At 48.9% G+C, this 27,088-nt stretch overlaps 2 protein-coding genes across 2 annotated transcripts in view; one reads left to right on the top strand and one right to left on the bottom strand.

The window, feature by feature from the left end:
• Positions 1–766: 766 nt before the first annotated feature.
• ASCL1 (achaete-scute family bHLH transcription factor 1) lies at positions 767–2,221 on the bottom strand. The gene is made up of 2 exons (XM_063320715.1): positions 1,079–2,221; positions 767–867 (listed from the first exon to the last, which is right to left on the bottom strand). The coding sequence occupies exon 1, from the start codon at positions 1,755–1,757 to the stop codon at positions 1,101–1,103; it is 657 nt and encodes a 218-aa protein (XP_063176785.1). The 5' UTR covers positions 1,758–2,221; the 3' UTR covers positions 767–867; positions 1,079–1,100.
• An 8,825-nt stretch (positions 2,222–11,046) lies between these two features.
• The window catches only part of PAH (phenylalanine hydroxylase), a 41,638-nt gene continuing 25,596 nt past the window's right edge, over positions 11,047–27,088 (top strand). Inside the window, exons 1-3 of the mRNA XM_063320703.1 lie at positions 11,047–11,173; positions 15,321–15,428; positions 26,222–26,405. Coding sequence (XP_063176773.1) covers positions 11,132–11,173; positions 15,321–15,428; positions 26,222–26,405 — 334 coding nt within the window. The 5' untranslated portion in view covers positions 11,047–11,131. The remainder of the gene's footprint in view (positions 11,174–15,320; positions 15,429–26,221; positions 26,406–27,088) is intronic.

Here is a 27,088-nt window from a genome sequence, read left to right as displayed (position 1 = left end):
AAAGTTTCTATAAAGTAAGACACGTTGGTGCTAAAGTACATCTGGAGGAAATCCAAGTCCTTTACAAAACCACATACAAAAATGGCAGTTGTAAGTTAATGTCGACTACAAGTCTAAACATGAAGAGGTAATAAGCATTACATATTAAAAAAAGTATCAAGATATACACATTTTAAACGATTTGTACAAAACCTCTATAAATCTCTCTCTCTCTTATGTACAAAAATAGCTTAATATATCCCCAAACTGGGTAGGATAGATACAAATAGATTTTCTTATAATAAAAAAATTCACAAAAAAGATTGGAAGCATTCTATGATGGAAACGAGAGGGAAAGCTCGGAGCGAGGGGAAGGAGAGGAGCGGGGACGTGGGGACGGGGCTCCAGGGGCTTCTTTGAGTACAGCATAGCTTAATTTCGACATCTCCACAAACATCGGGGAACTAACTTTGTCCACAGAGTGATGAACGCCAGTCTCTGAAGCGCCGCGGCGGGGTGCGGAGGAGGAGGTGGGGGGATGCTGCCTGTCTGCTGGGGAGGGGGAAGAGCTCCTCCGCAGGCCGAGGAGCGCAGCGCCCTTCCCCGCGGCTCCCCCGCAGGACACCCGCTCCGCCGGGGCTCAGTCCGGGGCGGGCGGCGCGACGGAGTGCAAAGGCCGGCGGGGCTCCGGGGCTGGGGGGCGGCCGCCCTACCGCCCCCGCGGCGCGCAGCGCTGTGCCCGCCCGCCAAGAAACGTGCCCGCACCGCCCTCCGACGGCGGGGGAGCGGGAAATGCAACAGGTTCTTTTTTCTGGGTGGATTTTTTGTCTGTCTTTCTGTGTGTGATATATTTTTATTTAATTTTTTTTCCCCCTTTTTGCAACTGTCCTGTAACAATAAAAGAGAGAGGAGATCAGAGCCGCGCCGGGACCAGCGCACCGAAGCCGCTCGTAAGTACCGCGGGGGCACCCCGTCTGCTCCCCCCCACCCCTCCCCGGCGGCTGCACCCCCCGCCGCCCCGCGTCGTCCCCGTCCCCGTCCCCCCCCGCCCCGTCCCCCCTTTCCGCGAAGCCCCGTCCCTGCGCGGGCGCGCACCCACCTGCGGCGGGGGCCGGCGGCGCTCAGAACCAGCTGGTGAAGTCGAGCAGCTCCTGCTCCTCGGGGCTGAGCGGGTCGTAGGAACCCTCGTCGGAGGAGTAGGAGGAGACGGGGGAGCCCGCCATGGAGTTCATGTCGTGGGAGTAGCTGGGCGAGATGGTGGGGGAGAGGACGCCGGCCTGGAAGGCGGCGCTGACGGCGTCGTGCTCGTCGAGCAGCTGCTGCAGGGCGCGGATGTACTCGACGGCCGAGCGGAGGGTCTCCACTTTGCTCATCTTCTTGTTGGCCGCGCCGTTGGGGACGTGCTCCCGCAGGGTGGCAAAGCCCAGGTTCACCAGCTTCACCCGGTTGCGCTCCCGCTCGTTGCGCCGCGCCACGGCCGCCGGCTGCTGCTGCGGCAGGCTGTACCCGAAGCCGCTGAAGTTCAGCCGCCGCTTGCAGCGCATCAGCTCCGGCGAGGCCGAGCGCTGCCGCTTGGCGGCCCGCGGCCCCGAGGGCTTGCCGCCCGGCGAGGGCTGCCCGCCCGCCGGGCTCAATTGAGGCGGCGGAGCCCCCGCCGGCGGCCCCGGCGGGGCGGCGGCGGCGGCGGCGGCCACGGCCGCGGCGAAGAAGCAGGCCGGCTGCAGAAAGGGCGGCTGCCCGGCGCCGCTGGCCATCCTGGCGGGGCTACCGCTGGCCATGGGCGCGGGGGCGTCCTGCGAGGCGGCGGCGCCCGGTCCCCGTCCCCCCCACCACCAAAAGAAAAAAAAAATATCTAAAAAGAGGGATTAAAAAAAAAAAAATTTGCGGCGGTCGCTTAAAAAAAAAAAAAAATAAGGAGAGAAAGAGGCGACGGAGGGCAGGGGGAAGGGGCAGCGGCGACCAAAGGGAGCGGGCGGCGAAGCCGGGCGGGCGGCCGGGGATGGCGGGCGGCTCTGCCCGCCCCCCTCCCTCCCTCTCGCCCTCCGTGCGGCGGCGGCGGCGGCGGCGGCGGGGAGGCTCGTGTCGCTCGCGTGTGCGCGGGCTGCTTTGCAAAGCCCCTTTTGCAAAAAAGTGGCTGGGGATTGTGTCTCTTATAAGGGGGCGGGCGGGGGGCTCGGCCCCCCCGCCTCTGCCACACGCGCGCACACACACACACACACACACACACAGAGTCGTGTCCCCCCACACCCCCCCCGCCGCCCCCCCTCCGCGCTCACACACACGCTCTGCACCTTGCGCCTTACACACACACACACACACACACACACACACACACACACACACACACACGACCCCCCCCCGCCGCACACACGCGCGGCCCCGCCTCCCGCCACCCCCCCCCCCCGGTGCCCGCTCCCCCCCTCCCTTCCTCGTCTCGTCCCCCCCCCCCTTCCTCCCCCCCGCCCCTCGCGGGTTTGTTGTCGCAAGTGCGTGCGCCCGGCGCGTGCCGCGCTCCCGGCCCTGAGCAAACACCCGCGCCGGGGCGGCGGCGGCGGCGGGCGGGGCGGGAGGCGGCGCGCGTGGGCCGCCGCGGGGGGGGGGGGGGGGGGGGGGTTGACGGGACGGGACGGGGCGGGCTGGGAGTCGCGGCTCCGTGGCGAGTGCAGGCGGAAAACGGGGGGAGCCCCTGCCCGAGGGAGAGGGGTCCCCTCGCGGCGTTCGCTGCTCCGGGGTGCGCTGCTGCGGCGGGTTCCCCGGGGGAGGCGGAGTGGCTCCCGGGGGGTAGGCGGGGTGCGGGCGGCCGCCCCGGGAGGTGCGGGGCATCCTCTGCGCCGGCTGCCGCCAGGGGCCTGGCGGGTTAAGGGGGACCGTCGCGGCACCTGGTAGGGTCGGGGAAGGGAGGACCGCCGGGCAGAAGGAAAGGGAAACTTCTCCGTGTGCGGGAGCGCGACAGGGCGGTTTTGTTCTGGTCCCTGGGAAGCACCGGGATGCCCGGTACCGCTTCCTCCGCTCGCCAGCGGCTGCGAGCCCGAGTCCCGTGAGTGTCCCCGGGGCTGCTCCCCTCACGGCGGCTGGAGCCTCCTGTGCTGGGCGCCGCGCAGGCCCCGCGGGCGGCCTGATGTCTCTATTAGCTTGCGACAACGGCGGGGGAGCCGGTGCGGGGGTTACGGGGCGTGCTGCTCGGAGCGGCAGCGTGCGCAGCCTCGGGAGAAGTCGCCTTGATTTACCCCCCTGAGACGCCGAGTGCCAAGGGGCTGTCTGGGGAGAAAGGATGAAAGCCCTCGGGGTGGTGGATGTCACCCATAGGGTCCGAGTGACACAGTACTGCTACCGGCACGGGGCGGGGGGAGAAGGTTTGTCTCAGAGGGCGGCATAAAGTCTGGGTGTGCTCAGCAGAGCAAGCAGATGTGGGGTCAGCTCTCCGCTGCCAGAGCCCGTTTCCCAGGTCACACTGTCCGCTTGCTGGTCCCAAGGAACTCTCCAAGCCCCTGCTGCTTTCCATGGCACCTTGCAAAGTGGGAGCAGGTCACTACCTTTCCAAGCAGGCGATGGCATTTGCTTGTAACTGGGGAGTTGGGATGTACCTGGGCTGTGCAGGGGAAATTACTCCTGCTGCCTGGTGAAGTCTCACCTGTGGCTCAGGGCCAAATGTGGAAAAGCAGGGCTGAGGTGGTGAGAGCTGCCATGACTTGGTGGTCACACTGACCCTTGGGGTAGTTGGGGTGTGGGCAGGCTGGGAGACATGGCCAGGCTCAGCAGCAGGGCATGCTGGTGGCCCTGCTGTTGGCATGAGCGGCAGTGAGGACCTTCTCTCCCTGCTCTCCTGCCTTTCACTTATCCACACATCTGTGCAAGCTTTCACACATTTTCTGCCTTCAGCTCTGTCTCATCTCCACCTCTCTCTGCACCTCTCCACTCTGAAAACTCAGAGGTGGGTGCTCTGTAGCTCCCTAGAAAAAGCAGAGCCATGGTATGACAGTCTTGCCATGGGTGAGATGACGGCTCTAGGAAGTCCCTGGCAAGTGGCTTTCATGCCTGGTGCTCACAGCAGCCCCAAAGCATGGAAGGAGGAGACCTGCACAGTCCCTGTTCAGGTTTCAGGGTAAATGCGTGCAAAAATAAGCCCCACTCTGCTGCTGGCCTCCATTACATCAGGCTGGAGCTGTAAAGATCACTTCTCACCTGCCACTGGATTCCTGACCCTGGCTGGGCACATGAGTTTAAACATTGATAAGCAGCAACATCAGATGGCAGAACCTCAAGGCGCACCTGCTAACGAGTCTTTTAGAGATTTTTACTGTGGCAGCTTTTAATGCACATACATGATGAAAAAGGTGAAGTAGTTCTGTCTGGTCTAACCTCTGCCATATTTATTTCAGGGCCCCCTTCACTGGTCACTGAGTTTCTTTCTGATTTTTAGCCTGCTGTCTTGTTGCATGTGAAACCTATTAAATGATTTTAATCTCTCTTGGGCAGGACAGCCAGACCCGAGCAGGATAAAACATTTGTTTTTATTTTCTGTTTAGGGAGCTCTCCCTCTTTGGTTCCAAGTCTTCTGGATGGTTTGTTCAACATCCCTTGTCTGACATCAGAATCCTCTGCGCTGGAAATAGTTGTTGCATCATCAGCTCCACGTTGTGACATCACAGGAGTAATGAAGAGTAATAGATCAGTGCTGCAATTCAAATCCCAGTGCTTTGGGAAGCAGCAACAGAATTATCAATATAATTACAGCCCTGTAAACTATATGCATATTTAAACAGAGTAATTCTTCTGGAGCAGCTCACTACCAGAACTGGCGTGGATACACCACGTAGGGAAATTCCTGCCCTTTTTCCCTGAAATGGCAGAATGAGACCGGAGGTTTTGGGTCCCTCCTTCTCGAGTCTCAGAGGGCTCTTAAAAAGGCAAAAGACGCGAGTCCCAGAGGTCACCGAGCGTAACTTGCATGTAATTTTGCCTCCGTGGCTCTGTCCCCGCTCGGCTCCCCCGGCTCCGGGGCCCGGGGGCTGGGTGAGGGGGGAGGCAGAGCCTTTTCCTCCCTTCGCCCAGCACGTCTCTCGCCATCCCCTGCCGCCGGGGAACAAACTCACCCCTCGCCTTGTCCGAGGTAATGCCAATCTTGCCAGGTTCCCTCTCCACTCGCTGCGCAGACTAAGGGGTCGGGGGCTGCCAGATTTATTGATAATAAATATTGTTTCAAGGTCCCCCGCCTCCACTCGCTCGTATGCACAGTCCTGCACCTGCACTTTGAAATTCTTAATTCTAACATAATGATAAATAGCCCTTGCCCTTTTCATTGGGCTCCCCCCCCTTTTTTTTTCTTCTCCTTCTTCTTTTTTTTTTTTTTTTTAAATCTTGAACTGTCATTATTTTATAGTGGCTTTTTTGTGTGCCTAAATTGTAGCCACACTCATGAGGTCTTTTGAAGTCCTTGCTTTTTTTTTTTTTTTTTTTTTTTTTTAAACTTTGGTACGCCTTTTTTTCCCCCCTTTTCTTTTTTAAAGGCCATTTACGTTATGATTAAATGCCGTCTTGGAAAAGCAGAACGAAAGTCGTTAATCTATATAGATCTTCAAAGAATCGATACATTCGGGACTTCTGTAGGATTTGTTACACTCCATTTTGTTACAGTAGGCAGCTCGTCTGGATTTGGGCACATGTGTTTCTCTCCCTCCCCTTGCCCTCCCCCTCCCCTTTCCAGCTTCCCCCCCAAGAGTGAAAATAAAGTAAAAGGTCTTTCATGGTAAACAAAACCAGCTTATTCTCCACATAGAACACATGAATAGCTGGAAAAAAAACTTACAATAAATGGTGCATTTTTTTCTCTGCTGGGTATAGCATTCAAGATCAGTCCAGTATTCAAGAAGCAGTCCATTTTTTGCTCAGCAAGAGAGTTTAGAAAAGAAGCGTGGGGTCTATTCAAGGATCTTTTCCCCCTTCACAATTGCTGGGCTTTATGAAACCTATCTTCCATGCCTTGTCAGAGTATTTCTGGGGACCAATTAGTGCTTTGTTGCAAGGCTTCTTTGCTGAATCTTTGAGCAGCAAGAAAAAGCTCTCTTGAGTCTCCCCTTATTTTGACTATTTCAGTCATTACTCAGTGTAATAATTAATATGACAACTGGACGCTGAAGTTTGTATAGAAACACCTCGGCTGCAGGAGAGAGCGTGCAGTGGGTGGTAACAAGCTACAGATCAGACCGAGAAGCCACACACACAAGGAAGAAAAAAAAATGAGAGGGAGAGAGAATAATGAATGAAAAGAAAGAGAGAAAGAATAAAGATAAATAAATAGTTGGCGCAACCTGAAGAAACATAATACAGACTTGGAAGGGGGAAAAAAAGGCAATTAGGAGGGAGGGGAGGGCGACCCCGCAGAGGTAAACTTATTTTGAAACAGTTTCTATGTGAATATAATTTTCAAAACTTTGCTACTTTCAGAAGGCAGGAAAGCGATTTTTCCCTGACGTCTAGCCCCTTCGGCTGAGTAATTTTCAAGGAGCATCTGCCTACACTTTTGCATACTTAATAAACTTTAACGTCTCTTCATAAACGTCCCTTCACGGAAAGAAGGACTTTAAATCGTGTTCGTGAGTAATTGTTGCCCACCTTGCCCAGGGCGGACGGAGGCTAGTTCTTGGGCTAGCGAGTTGTACGAGTTTCTTAGGGTTGTATCGTGTACGAGAGGAATAAAGCCTATGCCCGGAATGAAGAATTGAAAATGACGTTTGACCAGGGACACTGCTGAATTCTTCTCCAAAGGCGTCTTGGGATGAACACTTATCACTTTGCAGACATTTCTTGGGCTGCCAATTAGGGCATAATAAATAATTAGAGGTTTTAAGCATATTAGATACAGCTCATGCTAATGAGCTACATCAGGTCTTGTGCTAACCTGAAGTGACAGTTTGCATATAAGGCTGCAAAAAAAAAAAAAAAAAAAGAAGAAAAAAACCCCAACGAGCAGCCGCGGCAGTCGCCCCCCCCCCGCTTCGTCCCCGTCCCCAGCTCCGTCCCCGCCCGCTCGCCCCTCCGCCGCTCCCGCGGGTCCCGCCGGGCTGCGCGGCGCCCCCGGCCCTCCGCGCCCGCGGAGCGGGGGCCTTCGCCCGCCGGGTGTCCCCGTTGTGCGGACACGCGTCCCGCGTCCATCACAGCCCCGGGGGATAAATCACACCGAGCTGCCCCCCCCCGCCCCCCTCCCCCCCCCCCCCCCCCAGCAGCCGCCTCCCCACATCGCCACGTTTTTGGCTGGGGGGTGTGTGTTTTTCCCGGCGGCTCCGCGGTGTCAGTCCCCAGGCGGGAGGGGTGGGAGGGGGGTTTGGGTGATGCCTGCCGCAGCCTGGGAGGCGGACAACCCCCAGTCCCCCGGGAGGGGAGGTGGGGGGGACAGTCCGGTGTCTGTGTGTGTGTAGTCGCCCCCCACCCTTCCCCGGCTCCGGTTCGGCGGGCGCTGCCGTGAGGACACAGTGCCACCTCCCGGCCACGCCGCGCTGCGGAAGGAAGAGGAGGGGGGAAACGCATCTGGGGAGGGGATGGGGTACGGCCAAAAAGCATTTAGCAGCGGCCTGCAGGGGGTGATTCTATGATTCCACGATTTTATGCCGGGGAGTCCCGGCTCTGCACGGATGGGGGATGCGGTTGGGCGGTTTTGCAGCCGCGACGCAGACCGGGGCGTGAGGAAATGCAGCCTGGCTGGCACGAAACGGGGAGCTGCAGCACCCGCACAGCTAGCGATATCGATAAGGGGACACCCTCCCTACTCCCTGTCATCTCACACACACACACACACACCCTGAGATACTCACTGAACCCTCATTTGGGAATTTTTCACGAGCTTCTGGTTTTACTAGAAAAGCTTCTCTCCATTTCTTACTGCTCCCTCAAATCGACTGGGACATCCTGAAGTGGCAGGGCAGGCAGGGACCTGTAGGCCAAAGACAGTGCCAGCGTCTGTGCACGGGAGGGGACATCCCTGCCCAAACCAGAAAACACACAGCTCTGGGGAAGCTGCTGCTCTGCAAATACTGGCTAAAGGCAGAGGCGGGAAAGAGCAGTCTGAAAAGCAGCCAAAGTCCATGGCCCTTTGAACTTGCAGGGGAACATGCCAACTTTCAGTGCTAAGAGCCCTCTTAGTTGTGGCTGAGCAGCACAGCCAGGAATGGATGTGTATGGGGGGGTGCGTGTGTGTGTGCCCCAAGAAGGTGTGTGTTTCTGAGGGTGAAAAGGTGTTTTTAGATGGAGGCGATGTGGGACGTCAGTGCATGTCTGCATATGGTTGAAAGGAGTTGGGTTGCACAGTGCTGCAGCAAGAGCCCAGAGCAGGATTAGTGGACCCAAAGCTGAGGTGCTCACCCAGAGTATGGAGAACTAGACACAAGGGGCAACTTGAAGCCCGAGTGGGACATCCCAGTTAGCAATGTCACTGCAGGGCGATGAACCTGTATGCTGAACTAGTACTTCAAAGAGGACAGGGAAGCTTCGACAGCTTGGACTCTGAAATGGTCCAAGGTAACCAGCACTGATGCAATTGTGTGTTCATACTGTCATGGCACTGGATGGACACACACACAGCACTTTGCTCCAGAGCTAGAGAATTTGGGAATTCCTCCTGGCAAGAGGAGGAGTAATTGTTGCCCATCTTGCCCAGGGCGGACGGAGGCTAGTTCCTGGGCTAGTGAATTGTACGAGTTTCTTAGCATTGTATCGTCTACGAGAGGACTGGCTGGGCACCCCCAGCCAGTGCCTTTTGCTACCAGGCAACCTCTGACAGTCCAGGCTGATTAAACAGTGAACTGGTGGCAATACACTGGTGATATTATTATGATTACGTAGCAATAAGAGTAAGAGATAAGCTTGCAACACCAACAGAAAAAACGGGGGGGGAGGAGGAGGAGGCAAAATAGATAATTACGAGGATTTGGAATGAGCAGTATTTTGCATACCTAGTATTTCACTTTGCCTTGCCATTACTGTCAGGGTAGAGTGAACAGAGGGTGTAATATATAAGATAAAGGATGGAAGAAAGGAAAAAAAAAAGACTAAATGCATGTAAAAGCCACAGAGAAGGTAAAAAGATTGATCAAAGGGTAATGAAAAGAGAAGCAAAAAAGAAAGAAAAAGGAAGGCACAAAATATGACAGAAAAAAAGTAGTTCATGACTTTGTATGCCATAGTTTCTTTGGCCAGCTTTAGGACATGCATTTCAGCCTTTTAAAATCTAGTTGAAAAATACACCAGGTAGCGAGGCATGGTGTGTGGGGAGAGTAAACACGACCAGTCGCTGGAGGCTGTCTTGTCCTGCACAGGGACTATTATAATCAATGTCACCACCCTCATCTCACTGTTTGGTTTTTTTTGCAAGGTGGCCTTCAATGTCTCTGTCACGGATAGGACTGTGCCTGGTGCAGCATAAACACAGGACACAAAATACTGCCTCCTGTGCTGAACTTATTGGCTGAGCAGTTCAAAAATAGTAGTTTTTAAGCTGCTGGAAATTACCAAGGTTAACCTTCCTTCTCTCCTTGCCCCAACCTGCTGCCATGGTGTCAGCAGGACCCAGTGTGTTATGTGTGTATCACATTCGGGGGCCTACCTTGACCTGCCAGCCAATACCACAGGTTTGCTGGTCACTTCAGAAAGTAACTTTCTACCCCCACGTGCAGCCTCAGGATGCACAACAAGCAGCTCTTCTGAAAAAGGTATGTATTCACACCCAAATCACTGAGCTACTTCAGATGTACATTATACAGTCGATAATTTCAGTGGGTTGGATCCTGACTCCACAGTCATGGGGTTCAAATGGATTTGGACTGAGATCCCCCAAAGTGGCTCCACTCAGTTTCCCTACTATAATGCTGATCGGATTTAGCAGCTACTGGATTTTTTCAGTACCGGTAATTCACGGTAGGTCTTTGGTAGTATTCACCAATCTGCGTTTGCACTAGTGCATGCCGTAGAACTTTCCTCAAGGTTAAAATAACTGTAAAGAGATGATTTCTCTATTCCACAGAATTTATCTTCATCACAAAAATATTGCAAGATTACCTGCCTGACATAGTTTGTCTCAGTACAGGCTTCATCTTTCCAAATAGCAAGATAGATACTTGATCAGATGTTTTTGTTTGTTTGTTTGTTTGTTTTTTGTTTTACCTGTCCTCCTGTGTTGGGCTACAGCTTTCCATTTTTCCCTCAATCCGTTTGATGACTCTTTCCAAACCAAATCTGGGCTCTTTTGTACCAACACTTTACCAATGTTTTCTGAAATCATTTACACTCCCCACCCCGGTCCCCTTGTAGGTGTCCACAACTGACATTATAGACAAGCACATCTACATCTGCATCCTCCTGCCCCCTAGCTCTGACCTGCTCTTCCCTGCTTCTTTTCCTCCTCTACCTTCTTCCCTTTCTCCATGTCCAGGCTCATATCCCAGTGTGAAGTTCATGCAGCTAACTCCTGTTTCACGCTTCCTTTACACCGTGTCTTTCTCTCCAACGTCTGGTGTGTGGAGTGATGTCTCCCGCTCTCTGACCTCTTGGATGCAGCCCAAAAGGTCTTACTAAAGGACAAATCCCTCAGCTGCTGCGCTGTGCCACAGCCCTCCCTGGCTCATGTTTGGCATCCAAAGAGCAGATCCTGGAGAACATCTGATCTCTGGTCACGTGGAGTGAGCCCCGGTGGGAAGCCCACCTGAGGCTGAACACGCACGCAGCAGTGGGAATGGACGGGAGGAAGGCTGAACGGGAGACGACACTTTGGCGTGCAAAAATGAAAACAGCGGCTGATGTTGATCAGGAGGAGGAAGGCTGTTAATTCAAAGCATGCCGCTGGTCCACGTTGGACGCAGATAGAAACAACATGCTGGAGAGCCGCTAAACTCCAGGGTGGGACTTCCAGGGGCTGGACTGTGGCGTGGAGAGGCTTGTCCATGTGCCAGAGGTGGGTGGGGGGGGGAGTGTAGGGAGAACGCCCCCTTGGCACGGTGTCTGGGGGAGGGAGCTGGGTAAGGGCGGGGGGAAAGGGGATGGCTTTGCCTCGCTTGCTGCACTTTAAATACCTTTGCACAGAGTTCTGGCCACTGTAGTAAGGTCAGAAGGCTTCACCTGTAGCGGCAACGGGGCCCCCCTGCGTGGGTATCGCTGCCTCTGCAACATGGACGCGCAGCACTGCAAAATGAATGGTGACCCTTTCCAGGTAAGAGATGGGGTCTGTGTGACCGCTCTTCTCAGGGGGAGCTGTGGCTGCCTCTCTCCTGCCCTCCCCACCATGCTTGCCAATCTTGTCCCCTGCTCTCTGAGAGGCAGTGTGACACAAGATGGGAGAAAACAACGCGCCTGTCTGGATGCTTTGCAGTGCCTGGTTGCCACCGTTCTTCCTCTAGGCAGCCGGCATACTTGTCTGTTGTTAATTGTGCTCGCAAAAGTGCAGCGGGAACGAAAATGAACATTGCAACAGTATCCTTACTCATGTGGCAAAGAGAAGAAGCAGCAGAAAAACCCAGCAGCTAATTAGAGGTCCTAAACCCGTGTGTTTAAAGGACGCTGTCTTCTTCTGTTAAAGGAGAGAAGCTGAAGCTACATGCTCTTCTGATGGAAACATTTGCTAGATTTTGGGACTCCGATGTCCCCTTTTTTAATGTTTACTGACTTACTTTGAACCCTTTGCTTTGGGAAATACAGGAAAGTCCTGAAGCCCACACCTTTCAATTGCAGGCACTGCAGTTACCACAGGGGCGAGCAACGTAACCCGAGGCCAGCGTGGTTAATTATTAGGACCAAATTTTTCATGTATGTGTCCTATGTAATGCTGCTGAAGCCAGAGACAAGCTGCAGAAAGTGTGTAAAAAAGGGCTTCACTTTCTACAGACCTTTTTAAGAGCGGAACAGCTAAGGAAACCCAGTTTCCTATTGCTGTGTGTGCTGAGGCTGAACGCCCACAACAATTCTCTAGAGTCCCACCTTGCTGCTTTTCCAAGTTGTATAATTGCTTCGTCCCAATGACACCTATAGGAGCTGAGCATCTAAATGGCTTAAGAAATCTGACTTGGAAACTAGTTCTGTTTTCAGAAGTAACTTAGAAATCTTATTTCCTTTGAAATATTTTCCCCCTTCTTTTTTTTTCTACCCCCCCCCCCCCATTTTGTATGTCTAGTAAGTCTGGAATTTATGACACAGAGGTGAAAATTTTCTTTCACTGAAACGGCAAGCAAAGCTTCATCTGGCTTAAACAGTGTTGGAATTGACTTTGAAGGGCTTTATCTAACCAGCTCAGAAATAGATTAGAAGGCTGACACGTCCGTGTTATTGATCTCCAATACTGCCGCATGTGTCAGAAGGGCAATATCAATCTGTTTGTGAAGTGGTTAACTAAAAATGTGGATTTGCCTTGTGCTCAGGTAAACCTGTCCTTGCATCTACACATCACCTATCTTTGAGATTGTACCACGTCAAGGAATGAATGTTCATGTTTATCAACTGGTTCTTATTTTACTTCCTGAAAAAAGAGCTGTAAGAAAATCAGAGCTTAATTTATTCCACACTACATCTATAAACCACATATACATGTTATATAGGCAATATTTCAATGACAATGAAACAATTTGTTCATAACCACAGTACTAAGACAACAGCAGAACTGCCTCAAAGTTGCAATTCCTCTTTATATGTTGAAAAACAAGAAATTAGAATTAGAACTGAGAATGCATAAACCGTGATCAACAGTTAAATTGTGCATAGGTACTACAAAAAGCTCAGCAATAAATGTGAGTGCCTGTGTTTATGTTGATGTGTATTACCTCCAGAGTACCTGTTGTTGCATATTGTCTCCAGTGTGTATTGATGTATATTGCCTCCATATATATTGACAAGAACGGGGTACCAGGGAAACCATCATTTTACTCTTATTTTCCCTTGCAATGAAAGCAAAGTCCAGTGAACTGACTGCATATGCAGACATGCAAGAAATTAAGCAAGTGTCACTCTGCAGAATTAGTGCCTACTGCCTGCTGCGATGTGTCTTGCTTTTAAGCACCAACATAAATAAATTTACAAGAGTGAGAAAATGAGTGAGGACAGATTGAGTGGCTGATCTCAACACATCAAGGCTAGTGACCAACGAGAATCTGCCTGTGCTGGAAAGAAGGTTTTAAAGGTTTTTTTGGGTAATCTCATGGTATAAAGAGATCAATTGACATCACAATTACCTTGCAGGACTTGAGTCTTGTATTATATCTCCTGCATGTGTCCAAACCGCAAAATCTTCCTTTGTCACGTAGATTCAAGTCAACCTGCCATAGAAGTTGGTCCTCATGGCATGCATTGGCAAGCGTATTTTAAATACATAACTGTATGGCTTTCAAAATGGTTCCAATGAATACCAAGAAAATCAAATTCCATCAGGAATCAGGTCCATCAGGCAGACCCTGGTGTAGCACAGTTCTGCCCTTAAGATCAATTTTGGTTGTGGTGGGGGAAAACAGAAAGGCAAAACAAAGCATGGAGAGTATTACAGATGACAGTTTTGGTCACACTGTCATAAAATTTCTGGACTACTGACATCTGGTTTGCCTTTTGACAGACTCTTGTCGGTTTTTTCCCTTGTGGTTGCTTGAGGTGTAAATGGGTTTCATTAGCCAGCTGCCACACCACTCCTGATGGCTTTTCCTCTTGGTTCCCACCATGTAAGAGCTGGGCCACCTCCCTGGCTGGATGAGGATGCAGGAGGCACAGAGATGCTGCGGGAAGTGTCACAGCTGAGCAGATGACAACCTTCCCTCTGGTGCATAAAATCAGTATTTCTACTACAGTTCCCACTGGAGGATCCCCATAAAGGTGGAAAATATTTGGGTAACCTTTGCAACCCCTGGAAATAAAGCCAGATAGAAAAATCTGTTGCCAGTTTTTGGCAATGAATTCTCAGGTTAGCAGCAGCCTCAGAGACAGCCTGAAGCATCAGCAATTATTTACTTTACAAAAGAAGACTGTTCCTTAAAACACTGCCTCAGAAAATGTAGTCCCACCAAGAACTTTATGGCTTCAGGGCAGCTGGATTTGATTATTAATTTGTCTGCCACAAAGGCTGTCTTTTCTGAGGGCAATATTTGGTAACTGAGACTCTTTATACTCTGATTTATATGTTAAATCAAGCAATAGCTATAATGAGGACAGACTCTGACTGAAAATACCTTGAGACAAGTTTTGGCCTGGGGCTTGTTACATCAGTACCCTTCTGTGTTGCAAATATCTGGTGTGATCTTTGAAATACCAACCAGGGGCAATTTGCCCAAGGCCAGAAGATGTTAAAAAAAAAAAACAACAAAAAAGGCATTAATGAGACTTCCAAAAGTTTGTGATATTTGTGCATCAAATTTACTCTGTCATCAGAAAAATTGAGCTATTCTGGAAATCTCAGCAGGAACCTACCTGCCGTGTGAGGTACTTGGATAATTTTGAAAATCTGGCCCCACTCCAGCACTTGGTTTCCTGTCTCTGAAGTGGTAAAATAGCACTTGCCTACTTAACAGGGGGTAGTGAAAAGAAACACATGTACAGAGACGTACTAAGACATTCTGGTTATGAGAACCATGAAAATAATGAAAACAAACATTCTCCTTGCTTGGGAATACTGGAAATTGTCTTTTGGAATTTTTAGAGCTGAAAATCAGTAAGAGAAAGGGAGCAAGCATAAATGAAAACATGTTTTGCCCTAACTGAGTCTTCACTCACTGTGGGATTTAGGCAAGGTCTAAATGTTTGCACCAACATTTTCCCTTTTTTTTTGTTGGTTGTTGTTGCTACTTCATTTTTAAAGGACCTTCCATATCCCTTTGGCGAATACCACCTCTCCTGGGGCTACCTGGAAGGTACAAGCAGAACTGAAGGGAAACACAGATCACGGCCTGCATCTCTGCACAGAGCTCATCTACGTTGCTCTGCTTTATCCTGAGTGTTAATGAAAAGAAAGCCTGAGGGAAGGTCTTTGTACTGCAGCTGAAAGCAAAGTGCAGTAATGTTTCCAGTCATCCCTGAGCTTCGTACATTGTAGAGGTGAATGAAGACAGAGATGATATTAGACTATTTTCATGTCCTTTTTGACTACCTGGCTTCCACATGGGCCCTAGTTTGAGAGACGGGGTTTTGTGCTTCTAACAACATAAATCAGAGCAGCGCCAGAGCTGCTCTACTTCTGGCAGCAACAGTTGCCTTGATTCCCACTTCAAGACTTCAAGCAATTTTATACCCTCTTTACATTACTGATGCCATGCAAAAGGGAAATGGAACAAAGCAAAACTGACTCCTAGGGTTAATGTAAATCTTTTTTTGTTGGCTTTCTTTTCTTTCAGGAATCTATGTACATTGAAGAGTCCTCAAATAAAGATGGTGTGATTTCTTTGATTTTCTCTCTGAAAGAAGAAGTTGGGGCATTGGCTAAAGTTCTGCGCACATTTGAGGTAAATATTTTCCTTCAGGAGACCTGACCAGCTCTTTACGCTTTTGCATTGCGGCAACATTTGCTCGGAGTACTTGTAGTCATGTTTGTGATTCCACTTCATTGCCATAATGGGGGAAAGCAGCATGCATTTCTTTTCTGGGGTTAAAATCCCTTGAAGTCTTGGAGCAGAAGTAGCCCTTTTAAGTTACAATTTGATTTCAAGCTTTTAAATTAAAACCTCTGCTTTTAACTGATGTGAGGGTGGGAAAAAAGTATTTTCTCCACTTAAGAAGGAAATATTCCACTGTAACTGCTTGAGTAAGAGGCAGAAGTGAATTGGGCGGAAACCTAAGATTGACATCTGAGTATGTGTATGTGTGTGTGCACGTGTATATGTATATGCATATGTATATGTATATAAAGGCAAATATAATGTGCATGTGAGCCATGTGACTCATAGTGCACATGTTGCATCAAATATTTCTGCTGGGGGAAACTACCATCCTCTTAGCCCTTTTCCACCTCAGGAAATCTGATATAAATATGCCCACCATCTCCCACCAGTAGTACTTCTACAGAGGGGGTAGAGGGTACCTACAAAACAGCATCAAAATGACAGCACTTTGTTTACACCAAAGCAACTTGTACCGACTGATTTGGAAAGCTTTTGGGGAAACAGGGAGACATTTACCTTTCAGGACATTGTGTGCCTATTTATTCTTGCAGAAATGTTTCCCAGATGTCATGGATGCTGTTTAAAAAGCATGAAATCCTTGCAATTCAGGACGGTTGTGTCGCAACACACACAGAGCTGTGTACTCTGTGCTCCCATGCAAATACACTGTTATATTGGTTTTGTGACTTCTTTTTTTTTTTTTTTTTTAGAACATCATCATGTAGTAGTTGTGCCTGAAAGCAGCTCTTTCTACAGAACACTGTAAAAAGTCGCGGCCTGCATACTTTCCATTTGTAAACTGAATTGACTAAGAAATGAAAGGTTTGTGTGGCATTAGTACAAATGAAAAATAATTATGAGTTATAGGACATATTTGATTCATTAAGATGAAGGGAAATTCATACCAGTGACAGCAGAGCTTGTTTAAGTCTGTGACTTGTCCACTGTAATACAGTCCTGCAAAATGTCCGTATGTTGGTGGCATGCGTGTCTGTAAGTGAATTAAGGAGGCTGTTGACATTCTCTAGTTAAAGGCATTGCTCTCTACTAACCAAGTTGCTGTCAGCTTGAAAGGAAAATCTGCAGGGGAGCTAGTATATGGAAGAGAGAAGCAGCCACTTCTTGGATGTCACTCTTCTTGCCTCAAAGCAGGTACCTAAACTAGACCGGCCGAGTTATGGTTTTCCCCAGTGACCCTGATGGCAACTGAGGGGATGGGGCTCAGCTAAAGATGTCTGCACTGGTGGCTGGGTGGTTCCCCATCCCAACGAAGCCAATTCTTTCTGTGCAAACTTGCAGTCTCCCCCAGCACCAAGGCTTGACAAAAGACCTGGCATAGCCACTCTTATGTCAGTTTTACGTGCTGCTGGCAATGCAGCAGGGAAATGGATGGGTAGCTGGAAGGAAAAGATTTGATGGTAGAAGCCTGACCTGCAGCTTCAGCTCCTCAGGGCTGTCATTAGTGAACTCATGAGCATGGGGATGTGTAAACCAGAGCACCCCTGGGGCTGTTCTAACTCAGTGCAAAGGACCTCAGTCCATGTACAGCTGTGTAAGACTCAGGGGCATGCATAGCTGAGATAACCTCCACCCTTTCCCACCTGTGCCATAACCATGGTGCCTCAGAGACACAGGCTTTGTGCTCAGTGACATCCACAGCAGAGACAGGGAAGGTGGTGATACGCAGGTGAAGGGTGGGGACCAGAAGGAAGACCTTGAGAGGACTTTTTCCTTTTGTATCCCTTCCTTGCTTAATAAAATCCACTGTGAGATGCAGATTAGCTACAGAAGTTAGTTCAGGCTCTCTGTTGGTGGGCTTCTCTGGACAAGAAGAACCCTTGCCTTGTCCCCAGGGTTTCTGTTGCCATCTTGGTGTTGGCCCGGAGAAATGCAACGGGTTTGTCTCAGAGGGGAGGCACAGAGGAGAGACAGGAGATGTGGGGATGGCTGCTATGGCTGTCGTTGCCTCACACAACCACATGAAGTAGGAAAAAGGAAGACACAAAAACCACAAAATATGATCAGACTGTTCCCTGGAGTGAACATGGCATTGCAGCCGTCAATCCACGCAGAGGGACAAACCTTGTGCAGCCACTGATGGTGATGGCCATGCATGGCGCATTTGGAGCCCATCTGATCCTTGCTGAGGCTGGGGGCTGTCCAGGCTGCCAGGGTCTCTCTGGGCACTCATGCGTGGGAATGCAGGCGGAAAGCACAGCTCAACCCTTCTTACTCTTGGGATTGATTAAAGGACAGTGCCTCCAGCACTGGCTTTGAGGATTTTGCCTCTTCTCTAGCCAATATGCAAAACTACTCTGGGACATGAAGGAAGGAGGAGGAGGGTTGAGAGCTGTAAATATGAAAGCCTTGAAAATAAATCCTCTCTCAAGACAGGGGAGAAAGCATGGAAGCAAGATCCAGACTGAGACACAGGGGACTGAGGGGATACCTAAAGAAAGGAGAGATCTCGTGGTGCCATCATCAGCCATGTTGCCTTTTATGTAAAGGTGTCTGTGTGGACTTGGGGAGGTTTATCCCCTCCTTGGTTTAAGAGCTGGAGAAAAAAAACTCTGTTACTCTGGGAGAGCTGTTCAGTCACTCTTGTGTCCCTGACTGCAATGCAGGAACAGCTCCTCATTCCCAGGTTCACATCCTGCCCATGTCCTATTTCTGTGCTGGGGTGAAACTTGGACAGGCATTAGCCCCCACCACAGCTTGATCTCCATGGAGAGCAAGAGCCCAAAGGGAGCTGGGCTGTGCTCCATCCTGGCCCTGTACCTGGATAACAGGAGGTCCAGGACTGCTGGCTCATGAGGCACCATGGCTGCTCCCCAGTCCAGATGTAATCTGTACTCACCCAGGAGGCAAACCTCCCAGGGAAGGAAGTAGTGTGCAAACACAGCCCAGATGAACTGGGTAAGCCCTCATTGTGGGCCAGGATGGACTGAAGGTTGTGGAGCCTCCTATCCAGGCAGGTGAAGGCACAAGGCCAATGACTACAGAGAGAGCACTTATGGCACAGAATTACACTCTGTAACTGAGACAGCAAATTTAAGAGAATTTCAATGTGTTTTGGGGAAACATTAAAGTTTGTCCTACTCAAACATCCCTTAGGGTTGCTCATGCAGTTGACAGCTAGCTTCATGCTCTCACGCTTGTTTTTTTGCTCAAAGACCCAAACTCTTGTTCTCTGTTCACACAAGTTGCACACAAGTATGTGGCTACAGTGACAACTGTTGTTTTTTTCTATGTAGCTTGAAGGCTTTTTGTCTGAGGAATCTCCTCTATGTACTCAGCTCCTTATGTCTGCCGCCTTTATGTCCAAAATGCGCTTGATTTTATCCCCTTTTTTCTTATGTTTATTTTTGATTCATATTCTCTCTAATGTGTTTCAGTGTTGGGCCAATGCACCGTGTCCAAAAAGAGCAAGCAGTCTGTAGGGAAGAAGGGCTGGACCCTCAGAAGGGCAGGCACATATTTAAAGAAAGACTATATGGTTTTTTAAGCTGAAAGCATTTCTGTCTCTAAAAGCAAACCCAGACCATGTCTATGGAAGGGTTCAACATCCACTTTGGGTGGGAGGAGAGTCTCTCACACACAAAAAAGTAGCACTCAGGAAGACCTCCCCCAAACACCAGACTTCATCAAGCTCCTAAGCTCTTCTGACCACTGGGTCTTGTACCCTCTCTGTTTAGCAAATCATTGCCTGGCTGTGTGAACCTGCTCCTCCTGGACTGCTCTGTACCCAGGGTGCCCTGTGCCACTGTTGGCAGTACAGTCCCTGAAGTCCCTTCTCCACCTTCCCCGTGGAAAGACAGTGTCCGCAGGGCCAGACTTGCACTCTGACATGTGCTGTAATGTAATAGCTGCTCAGTCATGCCCAGCAATAAGCAGATTGTTAAAACTGAATTCACTTTACTTCCACCGTACATGCTCTCCGTGTATATTGGGATGTGGTAAAGATTCATTTTCTGCTTATCAAACCCAATTATTTTGCACTTGAAAAGCCTATTTGTCCATAACCTTTATCTGTCCTAGTGTGCATACAGTTTCCTTATGGCTTCTGCTTGGGCAACACCTCTGTCCTCATTGCATGGTCGAGGGTGGCCATAGAGATAGCATAAACCCACCAGCAGAGACTTTATACCAACTTGATTTTAACAGGACCTGCTGAACATTAAGGCACTGCTTGGTGCAACTCTATTCTGTTTATTTGTCTCATGCTATTACAGAAGATGATAGCTAGGAAACCAAAACTCGAGTAAATAATTTAGTCTGAAAAAGAACATCACATGTAAGTAAAATATCATGCTTAAAATCAGGAAGACAGAATGGACACTGTGGAATTACATTTCCTATTTGGTTCGCTGGACACATCAAAAAGTTACAGAGTGTAAGTCCAGGTCAGAAAAAGACAGAAATCTTCCAGGTTTCTTACCAAAACGGAAAAAGCAAAGTGGAGCATTTCGGGTTAATCCAAGTATTACACTTGATGGGAATGTTTATTTTTCTATGTAGTAACAAAAACCTACTGAAATTGAGATCACTTTTTTAAACAACAGCAAAGTCCGTTCTGAAAGAAAAACAGTGAAAAAAAAAGAAAAAAGTTGTCCCCCCCTCAAAAGTTGGCATTTCCAAAGTTACATGCGTCATTAAAAATATCAGAACTAAACATTTCAATATGTAAACAGGATTGCCCTCGGTTTTAATTGAAATTTTTCCACATGAATTTGTGGGTCGGTTAATCTCCTGTGACGTTCTTTACAAGTAGTAGAAGATGCGTCAGCTGTAGTATGTGGCGAACATTGGGCTGGAATACATTACAAGCTCGCTCAACGCGTTCTCAGAGAGGAGGCTTCCATCTTCTCTTCGCTGACGTGACCTTCCCAAATACAGAGCAGGACTTGAGTACAAGGTCCAGCCGTCAGTGGTATTACTCACAGTGGGTAGGGCTCTAGCTCCAAAGCAGCCCTATGGATTTGCACTGAGTAGTACTCCTGCTCCCACAGTAAGTTGCTTCTTCGGGGGAGGACTGGATGGGAGTAACAGGCTGTACTAAATGAGACGCTGCGTTTTTTATAATCAACAAAGACGACTGCTCTGTTTTTCTGTTTAGGAGCTTACTTTATTCAACAGAAAGTCCAAAGGGACTGTTATCTCTTTGTCCCTTGGGAAGGTATTGGCTCTGCAGTGTTTTGGGTTGTTTCCAAATCAGGAGAAGTGAGCAGCCACTTTGGCCAGGGGGTGTGTTGGAGATGTCTGCAGTGATAGGTGAACAGGCCTGGCATGCCTCTACCAAGAGACTTTTTTTTTCATCACAGTATGCATGTGCACAGCTACAGTCATTTTGTTAACCTGAACTCACTGCTCCAAATCTGTGTCCTCAGTCTGAGCTCTTCTCTTTCCAGGGCCAGGAGAGCAGGACTCCATGATCTAGTAAACCAACATGAGTTTAAAGAGAGGAGTGTCCTCTTGCTAGGTGCTTTTGTGGTGCCAAATGCTGTCACATATGCTTTTTGTTTTGTCCTGCTCCACGTGTTTTGTGGCTAGATAGTGCTGAGTGCCTCACACTGAACTTTAGGGTTGGAGCATAATTGCGGAGTGATGGACACCAGGGGCTGCTCTAGGGCCAGCTGCCCTCTGGAGATATTTGCTGGCTGGGGCCAGCTCTGGGTCCCGTTGCTTCTGTGAGCTTGTCATGTGAGGAATACCCTAGCAGGTGTGAAGAAGATGGGGAAGCACCTTCTTCAGCTGAGAAGCAGGCCCTTAGACAGTAAAGCGGAACCAGATATTTGCCTTTGGGAAACTACATCTGAAGGCATCGCTGTAACTTCCTAACTCCCCTGATCTCCTGTGAAAATTAGACACCGAGTTTCTACTTGTGCTTCTGAAAGTGTCCTCCTTCAGAAAGCCCTGAACTAGCCTGCGACAAGGGTTAAAAGAACATGCCACTTTTTTTTTCTTTTTTTTTTTTGTATCAGGAAAGTGCAAGTAAATCCTTGTTTTGGGAGATTTCACCCAAGTTCTCACTGCATGTTGATCAGCAGCACAGTAACACTGCCGATGGTTCTTCATCTGGTAACAATACTGGGTCTCCTGATGAAGGCTAACTTGCTTAATGACAACAGTCATGAATGAGAACAAGCCGCTGATGGATTTCACAGCTGTACTTAGTTTTAGCAACCATGTACAGGAGCATTTAGTAATGCTTAAACAGAAGGACTTATGAATGCCATGGGAAGTGTATTCCCAGAAAACATCCATCCCCACTGAATGCTTCACCATGTAGCTATGAAAACACAACTTTTCTTTTCCAGTGATCAGGCCGTTAAACTCTCTGAGGGTAAGACTAAACTCTCTTGGCGGTGACCTCTGCAAGACTGCCAACATACTGTAACACCAGTCTGGTTTGATCCCACCCATGTGGGGCAGCTGCAATGCAGGAGACACTCAGTTGGGATGGCATAACTGGAATAACCTGGGGAAGGGGCCGGAGCTGCTTCACAGCCTCTGAGATGGAGCCAAGGCTGAGAACCAGCACTATGGGGTATGGCGGGAAGGGAGATGTGCAATCTCCTCCTGCATTCACCATTGCCTCTGCTGTAAATTGATATCTGTATCACTAACCCCTGTCATTCAAAAATCATGACTTACACAAAATGGACTTTGTTCTAACTTGACTTTTGAGCTCTGAGAACATGTCTTGAGACTTATTTCTCTAATGGGGAGTGATAGAGACACAGTTAACTTGGATATCCAAATAATGGAAGTTGAGATTTGTCACCCTCAGGAGCGGAGGTTTACAGAAAAACAAGCAAGAAATTTGGAGTGACTTCTCCTAACTTCAAGGCATCTGGCAGTACCATACTCCTGTGATCTCCATTAGGTGTTACACCTCAGCCCTCAAGAGAAATTATGTTCTGAATTGCTAATACTTGCTAAAAAGTATATTAGAAATGGTCTGCTATGAAATAAATGCAAGGCGAACAGTTACCCCTCCTCTACCAACAGAGAAGCACCCCAGCAGATACGTGGTTGTATGATAGATCGTGCAGGAGAAAATCAACCTCTATTCTGGTCATAAACCTGAGAAGAAGTAGGGAAGCACCAACCTGCTGCAAGTTCTTTGCAGCTGCAGTGGATGATGGGGCGAATTCATCAAAGGAACGCCTAATCTCAAGCCATGGGCTCATCTGATTCCTACCAGCTCTAAAATAGGAAAGGCAGAAGGCACCAATGTTAATAGTTCAGGTTTGAATCCAGCCAAAAACATGTGACAGTTTTCAAAACCAGTCAGGTTAGGAGTTAGGTTCCATCAACAAAAAAATAGCTCAGAAATCATGATGTCCCATAAAATAAATACAGAATTTTTATTAGCTGTCTGTTGAGGACATTCATTGTCAACATTTCAAGCTCTAATAAAAAAAAATGCAGAGAGACTAAAAATAAGCAACTAAACCAAAAAAATGCCCCCATTCTCCTTTCTCAGGTAACCATTTGTCTCCAGAAGTTGGAGCTTTAAATAAAGCGTCAACTACTGTGGGAAACCTGAGTCAATTACAAGATTTGGCAATAGTGATACAAAAGTTTTGAACAATGTGAAACTATGAAGATTAAACACTAGATGGAGTAGTTGGACTAGAATGAAATTGAGGTTTGTAAAGCAACTCTAGTAACAGAGCCACTGTAAATATTTTGAAATTCGGGGCTTAGTAGCAAGGCACGGCATGTGAGAGCACGTTTCTCCAAGAATGCCAGTTCAGGGAGCTGGACGAGTGCTGCTGAATTCTTGCTTTGACAACAGTCACCAGAAGGCTTCTCCCTTCAGCTTCTCTGCTGCGAGGTCCTGAAGCCTCAGCACAAAGAGGTAATGGGTCAGCTCTGCCCATTGCTGAGCTGCAGGCACCCCTCAAATAAACAGCAAACCAGCTTCACGCTCTGCGGGAACCTGTCTGCTTATCTCGGGTGTAAGAAAGGAGGCGACTCTCTCCATGAGCTCCTTCCTCCTTCCCTGTCTTTTTTTTTTTTTTTAAATTTTTCCCACTCTCTTAGGTTGTGGCAATACTTTGGGAGGCATTGATGCTCCTGCTGCCTTAAGCATGCCTTGTGCCCACCCTGCAGCTTGTCTCCTCATTCCCAACCCCTGCATCACTCCTTTCATTTTGTGGGCACCACTGTCTGTGCAGTTGCTTGCTGAGCCAGGTTGGAGAGCTGGTACAGCAGAAAAGTCACCTAGAAAAAAAAACAAAACCAAAGGATATTGTTGAGGTACCCGTGTGATCTGTCAAACAGCTCTGCTATCTACAAGGGGAAGGATGCTGAGGCAGGGATGAAGACTTGTGGGAGGGGGAGGGAAGCAGGAGATAACTGCCACTGAAGAGAGGTCCATGTTATCACAGCCTCTGCAAGAAGTAGAAAGCCCACCAGTGCCCAGGACCCCATTCCCCCATGAATCTACACGGAGGCAGAATACAACAGCCCAACACATCCGTGCAAGGTGAAAGTAAAGCAGCACCCCAGTGTGCCTGAGCCGAGACTTTGACAGGGGGAGATTTCACACGCGCTCCCCACCTTTGTGAGGATGGCCCTGGGCTTGTCCTGCCAGCCCCAGGTTACCGCACTGCACTCCATGGCGCGGCCGCAGCCAAGGGGCCGGCAGCACCCCGCGCCTGCTCTCCGTCAAAAGCTTTCCAGCCCCAAGTCATTTGCCCCACCTCCCTGCTCCTCAACGAGTGGAGGGTACAATGTGCGGTCTGTTTGTGAAATGGGGGTTTTGGAGGCCTAAAACAAATTGTCCGCGGGGCCCAGGACAGAGGCGGCCATTCTCTCCCCCCCCCCGACGGCCCCGCGAGGGCAGCATCTCTCAAGAGCAGCAGTTGGCGAATGGGCTTTTGACCTTTTCAACTTATTGTATTGGTATCTAGCCAAACAATTTAAGTTCATCTGTAGCGTGCGACACTCAGGAAACAGAGGAATGACGTGCATGCTGTTTCCTACCAAGTAATAAACTGCCTTTTGTGGTGGAGTGAATGAGGCTTTTGCCGCTGATGGCCAGATGCCCCCCTGTGCTGTGCAAGCACTGAGAGTAGCAAAGAAAACTGTAAAGGGCTTGAGAAGCTCAGACTGGAGGGAGGTACAGATAAAAAGCCTCCCTCTTTCTTCCCTGTAGGTCACAAGTAGGTCCTCACAGCATTTCTTCATGGATGAAATCCTGACCCCACTGCAGCAGGGGGTTTGACCGACACCAGCAGGGCCATCATTTCACCCCGTGTAGTTTGGGGTCTTCTTAAGCCCGAAAGCAGCAAAACAAAAACTTCTCCAGGGCTGACAAGTGCCGTATGTCAGCTCCTCTGACTTTTGTGGGGTTGATCTTCAGGCCCAAATTTCCACCAGGGGTTTGTCTGTTCCTCCCAGAGGACAGAAGCCCAGACCTGGCCTCAGCATGCCGCGGCATGGCGACAGTGCGAGCCTGACAGGAAGGTCAGGCGGTAACATCAGCACTAACTGAAATCTATTTAAAAGTTTTTTTTCAAAAAACAACCAAAAAAAGAAAGTAATATTTTCATATTCAAATTACTGTGCTTTGAAAACATTTGAGCTCAGATAAACTGAGGTAGGTTTTCCTGGACTTCTGTTTCAGTGACTGGGAAAACAGGATTTTTAGCTACTTGTTGCTTTACACATTGACATGGTGGCATGTCTGAGATCAGGTACCCACTGGCCATAGTCATAAAGACTATAGTTGCCAATGATCCTTTTCTTCAGAGCTAGGAGGCACTGTTGCTACTCAGTGAAGATATTTGGAGATGGAATTTGAATGTCTGTGCTAAAGAAAAGACTTCTTTGCTGTGAGAGCGATCAGATTCTGGAGCAGTTGCCCCGAGAGGTTGTGGTACAGATACTTAAAACTCGACAGGACCTTGACTGAGCAGAATGTTGGCCTAGAAGATCTCCAGAGGCGCCATCCAACCTTAGCAACTCTGTGATTCTGTGATTTAGTGATTCTGTGATTTAAAACACCCACGTTTTTATTTGCACAAACCTGGGTTACCTTTTTGGTGTAGGTCTACGTTTCCCTTTGGATGTCTGCCCAACACCTGCTCGCAGCCCTGGAAACTGTGCAGGTGGCGTTGCAGGTGACTGTGCGGTGGCTTGGCAGAAGCTTATCTCACAGGGTGCTCAGCTGCTTGCTTTTTCAACCTTCTTTTAAGATGCTCATAAATGCAGCATTCACTTTCTATTGAGAGGGTTCTCTCCAGGTGGAATGCTTACTTCCCGTGTTGATCCCCATGGACAAGCTGCCATTATGTACTTGCAGTACTGGAGTCACCATTTACAATACAAAGCCTGTTTGCCACTTGTACCCTGCTTCCACCTTTTTCAAAGGTTTGTGTAGTGCATAGGCTTTATGTTGGTGACCTGCACAAGGGTGAATCCCTCATCCTTCTCATTCTTTCTTTTTGTCTCTCTCCTTGTTCTGAAAGCCCTCAGTTCAGTGGCTGCCAGAGGCAAGTTTCTACTTTTGAGTTATTTGGATTGTATAGTATGGGTTGTTGATTGACACATGAATTTTAGCTAGTCTTTATGTCATATTTCTTCCCCAAGTCCCGTGGGACCAAAATCTCTCTTTCTTACAGGAAAAAGGTATAAACCTGACCCACATCGAGTCACGACCCTCCCGTCTCAACAAAGATGAGTATGAATTCTTCATTAACTTGGAAGGCAAGAATGTCCCAGCGCTGGACAAGATCATCAAGTCCTTGAGAAATGATATCGGCGCAACAGTCCATGAGCTTTCACGAACAAAGAAGAAGGACACTGGTAAGGATACACTGACAATGATAATATTGACAAGGAATATTTACATCACATACTAAAATGAATTCATTTTCCTGTAGCAAAGGAGTTCCTCTTGGATCTGTATGGCTGCATTTCTGTTCCTTTGCCTATTTCACCTATTTGTAAGCTTTTTCATTTGGAGATTTTCTCTCAGTGTAAACTGCCATGGTCCATCTTTTGCCATGCTTTTGACTAGGTCTCCTGGGAACTGATGTTATGCTGCTATGTTGTCATCTGTCTGCTTGGTTGACAGCACTCACAGTCTCTTAAAGACAGTCTTGTTGTGGTAGCTTGTTACACTACCTGCAGAAGCTAACAGGGATCAAAGAATGATTGGAGTTACAGGCTAAAGGCTCAACTTGTAAATCTCTAAGCAATGGTTCAGGAAGCTGTAGGTGCATCTATTTTCTACTCTGAGCCTCTTCCCTGTTTTAAAATAAGCAGCATTTATATACACAGCTTTTTGGCAAGTTATGCAGGGTGGCAACTTTTGTTCTTGATACACACCTGTAACCTGAAGGAGTAACAGGGGTGCAGGTGGGACCCGTGCCACCACATTTAATGCAAATTGGTTAGCTTATCAAGCCCAATGACATGTCCCCTGAATCTCTGACTACCATCCCATAGGCTTTGGACCACTGAGCACTGAAAGCCACTACTGGGCT

The sequence above is a fragment of the Chroicocephalus ridibundus genome, chromosome 1, assembly GCF_963924245.1.
Source record: "Chroicocephalus ridibundus chromosome 1, bChrRid1.1, whole genome shotgun sequence".
Lineage (NCBI taxonomy): Eukaryota > Metazoa > Chordata > Aves > Charadriiformes > Laridae > Chroicocephalus > Chroicocephalus ridibundus.
The sequence above is the reverse complement of the archived record's forward strand: the minus strand, read 5'-3'. Positions and strand labels throughout refer to the sequence as shown.

What these genes read in the sequence shown, in the direction of transcription:
- ASCL1 (XM_063320715.1), bottom strand. Translation starts at nt 1,757, where the DNA reads ATGGCCAGCGGTAGCCCCGCCAGGATGGCCAGCGGCGCCGGGCAGCCG.